General features: G+C 41.3%; 1 protein-coding gene across 2 annotated transcripts in view; it reads right to left on the bottom strand.

The window, feature by feature from the left end:
- The window catches only part of obscnb (obscurin, cytoskeletal calmodulin and titin-interacting RhoGEF b), an 802448-nt gene that overhangs the window by 744241 nt on the left and 42145 nt on the right, over positions 1 to 16062 (bottom strand). For both annotated transcript variants that reach the window (XM_072576281.1, XM_072576282.1), the window contains exons 5-6: positions 6570 to 6875; positions 865 to 1131 (exon numbers count right to left, since the gene is read on the bottom strand). In XM_072576281.1, coding sequence (XP_072432382.1) covers positions 865 to 1131; positions 6570 to 6875 — 573 coding nt within the window. The remainder of the gene's footprint in view (positions 1 to 864; positions 1132 to 6569; positions 6876 to 16062) is intronic.

Below are 16062 nucleotides of genomic sequence, written 5' to 3'. Positions count from 1 at the left end.
TTCTAGACTAGAATCGTGCTGGAAAAGCACAGCAGTTCAGGCAGCATCCGAGGAGCAGGAAAATCGACGTTTTGGGCAAAAGCCCTTTTCCAGCACCACTCTAGTCTAGCACCTTTCTACTATGTCAGCAATCAAAACCTGGGTGAGAGGGTCCATGGGTAATCACCCTAGCCAATTAAGACACTCGAGTGGTCAATTAATGACTACTTAAGGAACTCAATCCAATGCCTTCCCAGCAGGCAAGAAAAGTGGCTGCTTTCTCAACATGGGTGGCTCCAATCTGGGGCAACAGACAGCATGGATAAGGGGTGAGGAGTAACCAGCAAAAAAAAACCTATCCTTACCTCCAGTTCTCCTGACAACTACTCCCCACAGCCCCCTCTCTGCCTTTCCATTTGAAAAAAAATCAAACCTTTTCAGTGATAGGCTTTCTTCAGGTGGTTGTGAGACCATACTGGGCCCTAAGGTTCTTCATCAGGATTTTCCTGCTTCTGGGATGCTGCCTAACCTGCTATGCTTTTCCAGCACCATTCTAATCTAGACTCTTATCTCAAGCATCTGCAGTCCTCACTTTCACCTGGGCCCTAAGATTACTCATTGACCACAGTTAGTGCAAGGAAGAACAACAAATCCTAGCCTATAATTTGCCATTGCCTTTCAGACAATGTAATGACCTATACAAGTTGAGGTCTCTGCTGATTCCCAAGTATAGTTTAGGATTGTTAAATGAAACTGCCAGGTCCTGCAGAAAAATCTCTACACTGTCAGATTAAGGCATAAATTTGATTGAGGAAAAGTATTTATTGAGCAAACAATAAACAGAATTTACAAAGCAAGCAAAACTCAACAGCAAATAAAAATCACCTTTCACTCTTAACTTAGCCCTGCTTTCAGCACTATTAGCCACAAATTTCACATCAATGTTGTTGTCCAACGATCTCACTTGCTTAATTATTAAAGTGTGTGTGTTTTTTGTTCTCTGTATTATGTAATGCTCATTGCTTTGTACAGCATTTTCGTTGATGAACCATATCCCAGGCGCAATTGTAGATAGTTCAACAAAGAAAGTTGCACCTTCACCTGCTGAAGCTTCAACATCTTGCAAAGGTTTCTCAATGAAAGCTCTAGATTCTGTCAAAACAAAATATGCAATTTGATGTTAATCTTGATAGTCAAACAACTTCAATTTATTTTACCGAGTACCCTATCTAAAGCAACATATAATAAACATTGCTTATTATTAATAATAATACTGATATTAAAAGTAATCTGTAACAATATGAAGAAGCATAAGAGCACTACACTGGAGTACAATATAAGAAAATATGAAGTTGTTAATTTTGGATGCAAAAGAAAAAGAACAAAATTTTTTAAATGGAGAAAAGTTATAAAAAGCTGCAACAAAAAGGGACTTGTGTTAACTGTACACGAATCAAGGAAAGTTAGCACATAGGTGCAGCAGGTAATCAGGAAGTTTAATGTATTTTGGGCCCTTATTTCAATGGGTTTGGAGTATGAGTAGGGAAGTCTTCCGGCAACTATACATGGTGTACTCTGTATTCTGAAGTACTCTGGTCTCCTTATTTAAGGGACGATGTCATTTCATTGGAGGGAGCTTGGAAGAGTGAGCCCTAGTATCACTGTCTTAAGAGCAAATGCTAAACAGGTTGGGATACTGCTCACTGGAGTTTAGAAGAATGAGATAATCTCATTGTGTCATACAGGATTCTTAGAGGGCTTGATTGCGTAAATGTTGACAGGATGTCTTCCCTCATAGGAGAATCGAGGACTAAAGCACATAGTCTCAGAATCAAGAAGTGTCAATTTAAGACTGAGATTCTCAGCGGGTTCTGAATCACCAGTACTTCTTGGTGGGTAGGGAGGCACAGACCTTTTATATTTTTAAGGCTGAGATTGTTAGACTTTTGATCAGTAGGAGAATCGAGGATTAAAGGAAAAACACAAGAAAGTGGAAATGAGGGATGTCAAATCAGCCATCATCTTACTGACTGGCAGAGCAGGTTCAAAGGGCTGAACAACTTAGTCCTGTTCCAACTTCATAAGGTCTTATGGTCTGATGGACTGGATGGACTGGTAATGCAGAGACCCAGGCTACTACTCTAGTAACATGGGCTCAAATCCTAGTATGGCTGCAAGTGATATTTACATTCGGTTATTAAAACTAGAAATATCAATGACTTGGTGGTGCTGGTGTTGGACTGGAGTACGCTGTTCTTTCTCCGAAAGCTAGTGCTTCCAAATAAATCTGTTGGACTGTAACCTGGTGTTGTGTGAGTTTTAACTTAGAAATATCAAATTAGTCTCAATAATGGCAACCTTGATAACTACCATCATTTGGGTAACACTTTTTCTATAGGAAATGAAGTTTCACTTGCTCCAAAGGTGTGGAATAACATCTCTGAAGAGGTCGATCAGAAAATTGCTCAGTCACCTGGGACTTGGTTATAAACCGAATAAATGTGTGTGCCCCAGCAAGTAGTGGCAAAAAGAAGCACCCACATTATATTAATACTGGGGAAGCCACAGATCAGTCAGGCTGATACTGAATGCAGCATCTTTTAATCAAGTGATGATGCTAATGTTTTCATTTGCAAAATTCTGTAGCAATTAACTTCACTCAGATCAGCCTGAATGACACTTTGCACATGTTTTCAAACAGAAGTACCACTGGGCATATCAGAAGCATTTTCGTAAGGTTTCCACAGCAGTCTTTCAACAGCCCTACTCATGTTGCAAAATTGCTGCCATATTATAAGAAAGAGGCATTATAGAGTCACAGAGATGTACAGCAGCAAAACACACCCTTTGGTCAAACTCATCCATGCCAAACAGATATCCTAACTTAATCTAGTCCCATTTGCCAGCATTTGATCCATGTCCCTCTCAACCCTTCCTATTCATGTACTCATCCAGATGCCTTTTTAATGCTGTAATTGTACTAGCCTCCAACATTTTCTCTGGCTGCTTATTCCATACTCGCGCCACCTTCTGCGTGAAAATGGTGTCTTTTAAGTCACTTTTAAATTTTTCCCCTCTCACCCAAAACCTATGCCCTCTAGTTCTGGACTCCCCACCCTATCCATGCCCCTCATGATTCTATAAACCTCTACATAGTCACCCCTAAGCCTCTGATGCTCCAGAGAAAATATACCTAGCTTATTCAGCTTCTTCCTGTAGCTCAAACCCTCCAACCCTGGCAACATCCTTGTAAATCTTTTCTGACCTTTCAAATTTCACAACATAATTCCGATAAGAGGGAGACGGAAACCGAGTTCTGACCTTCTCACCTAAGCAGGCAAAACAGGAAAACGGGAAGAGCTTCAGCATATGTGGATTCTTCCCCATGTACCAATCCACTCTACATCTCTGTTGAAATAACACCCTTCTTGTAAACACACTGTGCAATTTCTAGACATAGAATAAATGTGCAGGGAAATGGAAATAATCAACGAATAAGTGACTAGATTGTCAACTTGCTACTTGGGCAGACATTTGGCATTGAAGACTGGATCCCAATGTAAAATTCACTCAGTTTCCGCTAATTTTTTAATTTGAAGTTGAAGATCTGATTAAGATTTGATTATATCTCTTAAGTACATGGAAGTGATCAAGCTCTTGTGCTTTATCCATCATGGTACAAAGAGTAGAGATAAAAGTACTAAGACCATGCAATCTGAAGAGTAAACAATGTAATCAGCAAAGAACGAATAAATTACAAAGATTTTCCAGCCAGTTTTTATTTTCCAATAACTTGGAAAACATTGCCTAAATATTTAATGAGTGAAAATGTTATTGAGACACAAAGTCTCCAAAAAGAATTTGAACTATCATATTGTGGAAGTTCAGTAAAAAGATCAAGTGTAGTTTTTAAAAATTGCTGTGGGTTCACTACAAGCCCATAGACTAAATTTACTCTCATCTAAGTACTACACAAGAATTAGTAACGAAAGAAATTCACTCAGGTAAAGAAATAGTACTGAAGAAATCAATGGAGCTAAAGGATAATAAATTCTCTGAGGTGATAATCTATACCTATAAGAGATGGCGGATACAATAGTTTGACTTTCACAATTTCCTCAACTATAGAATTATCCTAAAGAATGATATCCTATCGGTGGTGTTGCATCCCTAAGGAATAGTTTGGCAGCTACAAAGTGTGGCAACATCATGTAGCCAATTAGGAAATCAAGAAGCCATGTATGGAACAAAAAATGAAATTTGTCCTAACTTTGTATGATTTATTTCTTTTTATAATTTATGAAGTTATAATAGCACCAGCTTATGGCAACTTATACACATTTACTGTATTTTCATAAATACATGTAATAAATTATTGTTGTTGCTTTTAATGAATTAGAAGGTAGCGAACAATATTCAATAAAGGGGGCTGCATGGTGGCTCAGTGGTTAGCACTGCTGCCTCACAGCACCAGAGTCCCAGGTTCAATTCCAGCCTTAGGCGACTGTCTGTGTGGAGTTTGTACATTCTCACTGTGTCTGCGTGGGTTTCCTCCGGGTGCTTTGGTTTCCTCCCACAGTCCAAAGATATGCAGGTCAGGTGAATTGGCCATGGTAAATTGTCCACAGTGTTAGATGCATTAGTCAGAGGGAAATGGGTCTGGGTGGGTTACCGACTGGAGGGTCGGTGTGGACTGGTTGGGCTGAAGGGCCTGTTTCCGCACTGTAAGGAATCTAATCTAATCTAAAAAAATTAGGAGGAAGACCTTGGAATTAAAGCCACGAATAAAAAGGTAAAATATTGTGGATACTGGAAAAGGTATTAGAAAATGCTGGAAATACTAAGCAGGTCTGACAACATCTATGTTAACATTTCAGGTTAATGAGCTCCTGACACAACTAAAGGCTTATTGGCCTGACTTCAGAAGCAGTGAAGTGCTCCAGTCTACTAACGGGGATGTGGTAGAAGAGCACAAGGAAAATCAAAATTCGTCAGAGTTAACAAAAAAATGTAAAAGGGGGACTGTTTTCTAGAAATCTTTTTTTTCGAGGATTGATAAGGGAGAATCAAAGTTGTTAGATTTTCACAAGACATACAAATTTGTCATTTGGTGGTACAGAACTTGAGTAATGCTGAACAAAAGAGACATTTTGTAAAAGCTTTTCATCTTACACATCTTACATACATAGAACATAGAACATAGAACATAGAACAATACAGCACAGAACAGGCCCTTCGGCCCACGATGTTGTGCCGAACTTCTATCCTAGATTAAGCACCCATCCATGTACCTATCCAAATGCCGCTTAAAGGTCGCCAATGAATCTGACTCTATCACTCCCACGGGCAGCACATTCCATGCCCCCACCACTCTCTGGGTAAAGAACCCACCCCTGACATCAGCAGGACACTTTGCAAGAAAATAAATAAAGGGGGAAAAAAACAACTTTAAGGGCATTTAAATGGTCATTGGATAAATATATAGATGATAATGAAATAGTGTAGGTTAGATGGGCTTCAGATCGGTTTCACAGGTCGGTACAACATCGAGGGCAGAAAGGCCTGTACTGCACGGTATTGTTTTATTGACTCTGATTGGGCAAGGCAGTCTCTCTATGTAGCTTCCAAATCACACAAGTACATGCTGCCCACGTCATTCTAGATGGTAATGGTCTTGAGTTTGGAAGGTGTTTTCTGAGAAGCCATGGTGAATTTCTGAAGTGCATCTTGTGAATAGGACACACTGCTGCTTCTCTGCATTGGTGGGGGAGGAGCTGAATGTTTGTGAATGTGGAAAACTGGTTGCTTTTTTATATAGTATCAGGTTAATGGTGTGTTGTTGGAGCTGTTCTCATGGGCAAATTGACAGTATTCTATCACACACCTGACCCGTGTCTTGAAGTCTTACACAGACTTTAGGAGTCAGGAAGTGAGTTACTCCTTGCAGAAGTCCCCATTTCTGACTACTGTTATCGTCAATGTATTTATATAGCCAGTTCAGTTTAGTTTCTGCTCAATGGTAATCTATTAGTTGCCAAAATTGGGGGATTCAGCAATTGTAATGTCATTGAATTCCATGAGGCAATGCATTTGTTCTTTTCTGAGCTGATTTTTGCCTGGCACTTGGGTGATGCAAATATTACTTGCCACTTATCAGCCCAAACCTGGACACTGTCCAGGTCCTGCTGCATTTGGCCATAGGCTGCTTCAGGATCTCAGGAGTCACAAATCTTATGATGGAGGGAAGATCATTAATGAAGCAGCTGAAGATGGCTGAACCTAACATTTTTCCCAACTTAGCTGACTTCTGAAAAAAAAATGAAGCAGACAGTCTGACATGGGCAGCAAATCATCCTATCCTAAGCCAGATGAACCCTGAAAGTTATAATCTGTTTTGTAGGAAAAAGTAAGCTTAGCGGTTATCTGGTACAAAATCTGTCAACAAATGAAACTGAACTGCAGTTCATTTTTAAATTAAAGGCTGGAAATGACAGAAGAAATAAACACTGAATACTACGAAGACAAATAAAAGACATATGGAGAAACAGTAACACAATTTATAAAATTTTTGATAGAATATTTTTACTCACCAATGTAAAATGTTCCTGGGACTTCTAAGAATGTGCTCTGGGTAAAGTTGTTTACAGAACTAATTCTAAACTGATAACTAGCTCCTTCTGGCAAGCCATCGACTGTGAACTCTTGTGCCTCTATCTTGTCGCTAGTATGACATCTTGTCCAGGTATTGCTTCCTACTTTCCTTTTTTCTATTATGTATCCTGTGACAGGGGCAGGTGGCACGTCTTGAGGCAGAGACCAAGCCAAAGTGACCGATGTTTCTGTTTTACCTTTCACCACAGGATTGACTGGGGGATGTGGTGGAACTTTCCGGGGAGCTAGAGAAAAGTACAAAGATATGAACTGACAGGATTGTAGAGGTCAAATAAAGCTTGAAAACTTGATAAGACTATAAAATGTGCATTCTACACACATGCTCAAATCTAAACTACTCAAATAAATATCTAGTCTCAGTGAAATACTATGATTTTTTATATAAAGCTGCACAAAAATAATTGTCATCCTAAAATGATAAAGAATTTGAAACACAGAATTCCTATTTATAGAATGGCAATCACTCATTTTTTGGGATTGCTGACAATCATTTCTGCCATCCCTCAGAATTGCACCATCTTTTCACTTCCATTAGCATCCAGAGCAGAGCAAGCCTCCACCAAAGCAATTTTTGAGAATTGCTTTCTTGAATTACTATCCCATTTTTGCTAGATCTCTGACTGTGCCATATTGGTTGCTCCTTAATTGAACAACCAAAGCAGTCAGGAAGAATTCCTGACTCAATATGTAGATAGGCTCACTGGGGGGGAGGCCATATTGGATTTGCTGCTAGGTAATGAGCCAGGCCAGATGTCAGAGCTCTCAGTGGGAGAGCATTTCGGTGACAGTGACCACAACGGCCTCACCTTGACCATTGCCATGGAGAGGGACAGGAACAGACAGTATGGGAAGGTATTTCATTGGGGAAAAGAAAATTATACTGCTATTAGACAGAAGCTGTAGAAGATAAATTGGAAACAATTGTTCTACAGGAAATGCATAACAGAAATGTGGAGGCTGTTTAAGGAGCATTTGTTACTGTTTACAAAGTGTCAGATAACTTTGTCCCACTGAGACAGACAAGGAATGGAAAGGTGAAGGAGCCTTGGATGACAAGAGGCGCTTCTCGTCAAGAGAAAGAAGGAAGTACTTAAGGTTCAGGAAGCAAGAATCTGGTACAGCTTTACAGGATTACAGGGTAGCTAGGAAATAACTTTAAAATGACCTGAGGAGAGCAAGGATGAGGCACAAAAAAGCCTTGGCGGGAAGGATTAGGGAAAATCCTTACATGAAGAATAAGAGACTGATCGGAGAGAGGGTAGGGCTGATCAGGGATCGTGGAGGGAACTTGTGCCTAGAGTCTGAAGAGGTAGGGATGTCCCTAAATGAGTCTTTTGCTTCATTATTCACCAGACAGAGGAGCCTTGTTGACAGTGAGAACAGCGTGAACCAGGTCGATAGGCTTGATCAGATTGATATTAAGCAAGTGCATGTGCTGGAAATTCTGGAAAGCATCAAGATAGCTAAATCTCCAGGGCTGCACCAGATATATCCAAGATTACTACAGGAAGCAAGGAATGAGATTGCTGTGCCTCTGGCAATGATTTTTGCATTGTCACTCTCCACGGAAATAGAACCAGATGATTGGAAGGATGTGAATGTTATTCCTCTGTTCAAGAAAGGAAATAGGGAAATCCCTGGGAATTACAGATGTTATGATGATGTGGGTGAACTATACCTTTTAAGAGAGTTAAGAGCTAGCAGTGACAGCACCAAAGTGTTCTCAATAAGACACAATCTAACATGTGCTCCAGCTACTGGAGTAGCTGGTTGCCTGGAAATGACAAAGAAACAGATTTAAATTCAGCCAATCAGTTTAAATTATACCCCAAAAAATATCAAATTCCAATCAAGTTTGAACTGAGTATATTGACAATCTTAAAAGCCAATGACACAGTTCGATGCTCTGGGGTATCAGACTGGGGAAATATTGAACAGTTGGAGGACAACCACCAAGCCCCAGTATGTAAAAGACTGCCTGAAAAATAGCTCTCTTAAAAGTACCTTCTGCGATCAGTAAACTGTGAAGCAGAATCCCTAAGAAGAAGAAGACATGGGAAGATCCAAATAGAAGAACCAAAAGCTGCCTGGTTTTGAGATTACAAGTTTTGTTTTGTAATTCTTAATTGGGAGTTTTATCAGACTAGTATCATAGAAGGAAAGGTAACAGATAGGTTAGAGGAAGGAATTGTAAATAGTAGTTAGTCTGTTATACTTCAAGAAATAAAGTTGTTAATTTTTACTTTTAATAGTTCTTGGCCACTCGAATTTTTACAGATTGGGCTATTACAAAATGGACAGTCTACACCTGAACCAGACCAGAACCAAAGTCCTTCGGGGAGTTTTTGCTACTGCTGTTGGGGAGGTTTTAAACTAATGTGACACGGGACTGGGAACCAGAAGAGAAATCAAGTAGGCAGCGAGGTAGAGGCTAGAGACGGTAAGAATCATGAAGATAGCACTAATAAAGGGAACAGTAGGCAGAGAGCAGATGAGTGCAAAAGAACTGGTGGCCTGAAACACATCTACTTTAATGCAAGGAGTATAGTGTGTAAGGCAGATGAACTTAGGGCTTGGATTGGTGCCTGGGAGTATGACGTTATTGCAATCACAGAGACTTGGTTGAAGGAAGGGCACGATGATTGGCAACTAAATGTTCCAGGATATAGACGCTTCAGACAGGACTGGGAGGGAAGTAAAAGTGGGGGGGGTGGAGTTGCATTGCTGGTCAGGGATGATATCATGGCTGTGCTAAAGGAGGACACTATGCAGGTCTTGGGTAGTGAGGCATTATGGGTGGAGCTGAGAAATAAAAAGGGTGCAGTTACATTGTTGGGGCTGTATTACTGGCCTCCCAACAGGGAGCGTGAAGTAAAAGAACATATAGGCAAACAGATTATGGAAAGATGTAGAGGCAATAGGGTAGTGGTGATGGGCGATTTTAATTTTCCCAACATTGACTATGATACACTTGGCATCAAAGGTCTGGATGGGGTAGAATTTGTAAGAAGCATCCAACAAAGTTTCCTAGAGCAAGATGTCAATGGTCCGATGAGGGAAGGGGCCATATTGGACCTGGTACTGGGGAACGAGACAGGACAGGTGGTAGAAGCTGCAGTGGGGGATTTATTTGGGAACAGTGACCACAATTCTGTGAGTTTTAGAATACTCGTACATAAAGATGAGAGTGGTCCAAAGGGAATAGTACTAAACTGGGCCAAGGCCAATTATATCAAAATTAGGCAGGAGCTCGGAAATGAGGATTGGACACAGCTATTTGAAGGGAAGTCCAAATTTGATATATGGGAGGCTTTCAAAGATAGGTGAAAGATAGAGCAGGATAGACATTTCCCGTTGAAGGCAAAGGATAGGAAGGGCAAGATTCGTGAACTGTGGATGACAGGAGAAATTGTACGACTAGCCAAGAGGAAAAGGGAAGCATACATAAGGTCTAGGCAGCTAAGAACAGAATGGGCCCTGGAGAAATATTGGAAGAGTAGGACAAGTCTTAAACAAAGAATCAAGCGGGTGAAAAGGGGTCATGAAATAGGTTTAGCAAGCAGAATTAAGGAGAATCATAAAGCATTTTATTCTTATATAAGAAGCAAGCGGGTAACTAGAGAAAGGATTTGTCCACTAAAGGATAACGAAGGAAGGCTGTGTGTCAAACCTGAGAGAATGGGTGAGATTCTGAATGACTACTTTGCATCAGTGTTCACTGAGGAGAGGAACATGATGAATGTTGAGATTAGAGATAGAGGTTTGATTAGTCTGGATCACGTTCACATAAGTAGGGAAGATGTGTTGGGTAGGCCAGGGGTTATTAAGGTGGATAAATCCCCAGGACCGAAAAGGATCTATCCCAGGTTGCTGAGGGAGGCAAGACAGGAAGTAGCTGGGACCCTGACAGATATCTTTGTGAATTCCTTAAATACATGTGAGGTGCCGGAGGACTGGAAGGTTGCCCATGTTGTCCGCCTGCACGAGAAAGGTAGTAGGGATATTCCGGGTAACTACAGACCAGTGAGCCTGACGTCGGTGGTGGGAAAGTTGCTGGAGAGGGTACTGAGGGATAGGACCTATTTATATTTAGAAAAGAATGGGCTTTTCACTGATAGGCAAAATGGTTTTGTGCGAGGGAGATTGTGCCTTACCAATCTAATAGAGTTCTTCGAGGAAGTGACCAAGTTGATAGATGAAGGAAGGGCTGTTGATGTCATATACATGGACTTTAGTAAGACATTTGATAAGGTTCCCCACGGTAGACGAATGGAGAAAGTGAAGTCATATGGTGTGCAGGGTGTTCTAGCTAGGTGGATAAAGAACTGGTCGAGCAACAGGAGACAGAGAGTGGTTGTTGAAGGGAGTTTCTCGAAATGGAGAAAGGTGACCAGTGGTGTTCCGTAGGGGTCAGTGTTGGGGTCACTGTAGTTTGTAATATGCATAAATGATCTGGAAGAGGGCACTGTTGGTATGATCAGCAAGTTTGCAGATGACATGAAGATTAGTGGAGTAGCAGAAAGCATAACGGACTGTCAAAGAATACAGGAGAATATAGATAGACTGGAGAGTTGGGCGGAAAAGTGGCAGATGGATTTCAATCCAGACGATTGTGAGGTGATGTATTTAGGCAAGACTAATTCTAGAGCAAATTATACAATGAATAGAAGAGCCTTGGAAAAAGTTGATGGGCAGAGAGATCTGGCAGTGCAGGTCCATTGTACCCTGAAGGTTACTGCACAAGTGGATAGAGTGGTCAAGAAGGCATATACTATGCTTGCCTTCATTGGACAAGGTATTGAGTATAAGAGCTGGCAAGTCATGTTAAAATTGTACCAGACATGGTTCGGCCCCATTTAGAATACAGTTCTGGTCGCCACATTACCAAAAGGATGTGGATGCTTTGGAGAGGGTGCAGAGAAGGTTTACGAGAATTTTGCCTGGTATGGAAGGTGCTAGCTATGAAGAGAGGTTGAGTAGGTTAGATTTATTTTCATTAGTAAAAAAGATTGGGGGGGACCTGACTGAGGTTTACAAAATAATGAAGGGTATAGACAAGGTGGATAGAGACAAGCTTTTTCCCACGGTGAAGGATCCAATAACGAGAGGTCATGCTTTCAAGGTGAGAGGTGGAAAGTTTAAGGAGGATACACACGGCAAGTACTTCACATAGAGGGTGGTGGGTGTCTGGAACGCGTTGCCAGCAGAGGTGGTAGAGGCAGGCACGGTATATTCATTTAAGATGCGTCTGGACAGATGCATGAGTAGGTGGGGAGCAGACGGATACAGATGCTTAGGAATTGCCCAACAGGTTTAGATAGTACAGTTGGACCGGCTCAGGCTTGGAGGGCCGAAGGGCCTGTTCCTGGGAAGTAAAGTTTCTTTGTTCTTTGATCTATTACTGCACAGGATAAATCTTTTCTGTGTTGCTGGTTTTAAATTAAGCAGAAGGGTTTGCCCCATGTCTTACGTCTGTGGTAAGCAAGGTACTGGAAAGGATTCTGAGAAATAGGATATATGACTATTTGGAAAAGCATAGTTTGATTAAAGATAGTCAGCATGGCTTTGCGAGGGGAGGTCATGCCTCACAAGCCTAATTGAGTTCTTTGAAGATGTGACGAGTCAAGTTGACAAAGGTCAAGCAGTGGATGTGGTGTATGTCGATTCCAGTAAGGCATTTGATAAGGTTCCCCACAGTAGGCTCATTAAGAAAGTTAGGATGGATGGAATACAGGGAAATTGGGCTGTCTGCATACAAACTTGGCTGACCAAAAGAAGACAACAAGTGGTAGTGGATGGAAAGTAGCCCGCCTGGAGGTCGGTGACCAGTGGTGTCCTGCAGGGATCTGTTCTTGGGCCTCTGCTCTTTGTAGTTTTTATAAATGACTTGGATGAAGAAGTGCAAGGGTGGGTTAGTAAGTTTGTTGATGATACAAAGGTCGGTGGTGTTGTAGATAGTGTCGAGGGCTGTTGCAGGCCACAATAAAACATTGACAGGATGCTGAGCTAGTCTGAGAAGTGGCAAATGGAGTTCAACATGGATCAATGCGAAGTGATTAATTTTGGAAGGTCGTATTTGAATGCTGAATACAGGGTTAAAGACATGATCCTTGGCAGTGTGGAGGTACAGTGCGATCTTGGATACCATGTCGATAGATCCCTCAAAATTGCCACCCAAGTTGATAGGATTGTTAAGAAGGTGGATGGTGTTTTGGCTTTCAATAACGGGGAATTGAGTTTAAGAGCCGCAAGGTTTTGCTGCAGCTCTATAAAACCCTGGTTAGACCACACTTGGAATGTTGTGTCCAGTTCTCATCGCCTCATTATAAGAAGGATGTAGATGCTTGAGAGAGAGTGCAAAGCAGATTTACCAAGATGCTGCTTAGATTGGAGGGCCTGTCTTACGAAGAGAGGCTGAGTGAGCTGGGGCTTTTCACACTGGAGAGAAGATAGAAGAGAGGTGTGCAAAGTAATGAGAGGCATAGATGGATAGCTAGAGACCTTTCCCCAGGGCAGAAATGACTATCACAAGGCGTCAATATTATAAGATGACTGGAGGAAGGTATAGGGGAGGTGTCAGAGGTAGGTTCTTTATGCAGAGTCAAGAATGTGGTGCTGGAAAAGCACAGTAGGTCAGGCAGCATCCGAGGAGCAGGAAAATCGACGTTTCGGGTAAAAGTCCTTCATCAGCCCTTCTCTTTATGCAGAGAGTGGTGGGTGCGTGGAATGCACTGCCAGCAGTGGTAGTAGGGTCAGAGATATTTAAGCGACTGCTAGACAAGCACATGGACGGCAGTAAAATGAGGGGTGTGTAGGTTAGGTTGATCTTAGATTAAGATAAATGCTCAGCATGACATCGTGGGTTGTAAGGCCCATACTGTGCTGTACTGTTCTACATTCCATGTTCTATAGCTGCAATCCTAGCACCACCAGCGGCATTTGGAATATGAAAATTGGCCCCTGTTATTTAATTGGAAAGTTACAGGATCCCAGTATGCACTTTCTCATAATGTACTTAGAAACCTATTTGCAATTTTGATATATGGGTAGGCAGACCTTGCACCCATGCAAACTCTGCCAAATTAAGTGGATAGTTGACAGCAGGGTAGGAACGCTGTCCACAAACAAAAATAGAAGTTGCTGGTTAAGCTCAGCAGGTCTGGCAGCATCTGCAAAGAGAGGTGACGTTTCAGGTTCAGCGACTCTTCCTCAGAACTCTGTCCATTGGCTTTCGCACTAAACACTTAATTGGAATCTAGGCATGAAGGCATCAGTGTTGTAAACTGCTAGCAGGCTGTCTGATTTAATGCCGCATCTCTGCCAAATTCACCGTATGTCGCTCTTTGTAACAGTATGGTAATGATAGGTTTTGTGCATCATACTCAAGGACATTATCTCTCAAATCGCTCCAATCTATTTAATGAAGGAACAGCAGAAAACGGTTTTCTACGGGTCTTTCCTTCATGACTAATCAAGATTCCTCTACTTAAGAAGGGAGAATGAGAAAACAGGAACTAAAGACAATAAAACATAGACATCAGTGTTAGGCAAAATGTTACAATCTATTTTTAGGAATCAAGTAGCAGAACATTTAGGAAATCAGAAAAGGATTTATGAAAGGGAATTGTTTTTGAGGATAGAACTAGTAGGAAGGACCAGTGGATTTAATGCATTTGCATTTTCAAAAAGCATTAAATGAGATGTCACACAACACCTTATTATACAAATTTAGGACTCATCATTGATTAATGATCAAAAAGCACAGAGTAAGAATAGCATGAAAACGTACAACTTAGGAGCAGGAGTAGGCCACTAAGCCCTTCAAGCCTGCTCCACAAATCAAAAGGAGCATGGCTGTTCTGATCATAACCTCACTCCACATTCCCAACTATCAGTTACTTTTCATCACCTTGTTTATCAATATTCTATTTACTTCCACCTTGAAAATATTTAAAGACTCTGCCTACATCACCTTTTGAAGAAGACAATTCCAAAGACGTAAACTTTAAAAATATTTGTCCTAAATGGAACACGCTTGGCTAGGGCTTTTCACATGAGAGAAGAAAGGAGAGGTGTGCTAGGTAATTTTAAACAGTGACCTTTAATTCTAGATTCTCCTATAAAAGGAAACATCATCTTCACATGCACATTATGAAGAGTGCTCAGGATCATATGTGTTACAATCAAATTGCTGTTTACTCTTCTCAACTTCAGCAGATACAAGCCTAGCCTGACCAGCCTTTCTACATAAAAAAACAGCCCATTCCAGTTACTAGTCTAGTAAACCTTCTCTGAATTGCACCCAACACCTTTTAAGCCTTCCCTTTATATAATGAGACCAATACTGTACATAGACTCCAGATGTGGCCTCATCACCTCCCCCTCCAATATCCTCTATAACTGAACCTTTGTATTCAATTCTGTTCACAGTAAATGTTAGCATTATGTTAGTTTTCCTAATTACTTGCTTCATAGAACATTACAGCGCAGTACAGGCCCTTCGGCGCTCAATGTTGCGCCGACCTCTCATACCAATCTGAAGCCCATCTAACCTACACTATTCCATGTACGTCCATATGCTTGTCCAATGACGACTTAAATGTACTTAAAGTTGGCAGATCTACTACCATTGCAGGCAAAGCATTCCATACCCTTACTACTCTCTGAGTAAAGAAACTACCTCTGACATCTGTCCTATATCTATCACCACTCAATTTAAAGCTATGCCCCCTTGTGCTTGCCGTCACCATACCTGGAAAAAGGCTCTCCCTGTCCACCCTATCTAACCCTCTAATTATCTTATATGTCTCTACTAAGTCACCTCTCAACCTTCTCTCTAATGAAAACAGCCTCAAGTCCCTCAGCCTTTCCTCATAAAACCTTCCCTCCGTACCAGGCAACATCCTAGTAAATCTCCTCTGCACCTTTTCTAAAGCTTCCACATCCTTCTTATAATGCGATGACCAGAACTGTACACAATACTCCAAGTACAGCCACACCAAAGTTTTGTACAGCTGTAGCATAACCTCATGGTTCCGGAACTCAATCGCTCTATTAATAAAAGTTAAAACACTGTATGTCTTCTTAAAAACCCTGTCAACCTAGGTGGCAACTTTCAAGGATCTGTGTACCTGGACACCAAGATGTCTCTGCTCATCTACACTACCAAGAATCTTACCATTAGCCCAGTATTTTGCATCCCGGTTACTCCGACCAAAGTGAATCACCTCACACTTGTCCGCATTAAACTCCATTTGCCACCTCTCGGCCCAGCTCTGCAGCTTAACTATGTCTCTCTGTAACCTACTACATCCTTCGTCACTATCCACAACTCCACCGACCTTAGTGTCATCTGCAAATTTACTAACCCACCCTTCTACACCCTCATCCAGGTCATTTATAAAAATGACG

This window comes from Chiloscyllium punctatum, chromosome 8 (genome assembly GCF_047496795.1).
Source record: "Chiloscyllium punctatum isolate Juve2018m chromosome 8, sChiPun1.3, whole genome shotgun sequence".
NCBI lineage: Eukaryota > Metazoa > Chordata > Chondrichthyes > Orectolobiformes > Hemiscylliidae > Chiloscyllium > Chiloscyllium punctatum.
The sequence above is the reverse complement of the archived record's forward strand: the minus strand, read 5'-3'. Positions and strand labels throughout refer to the sequence as shown.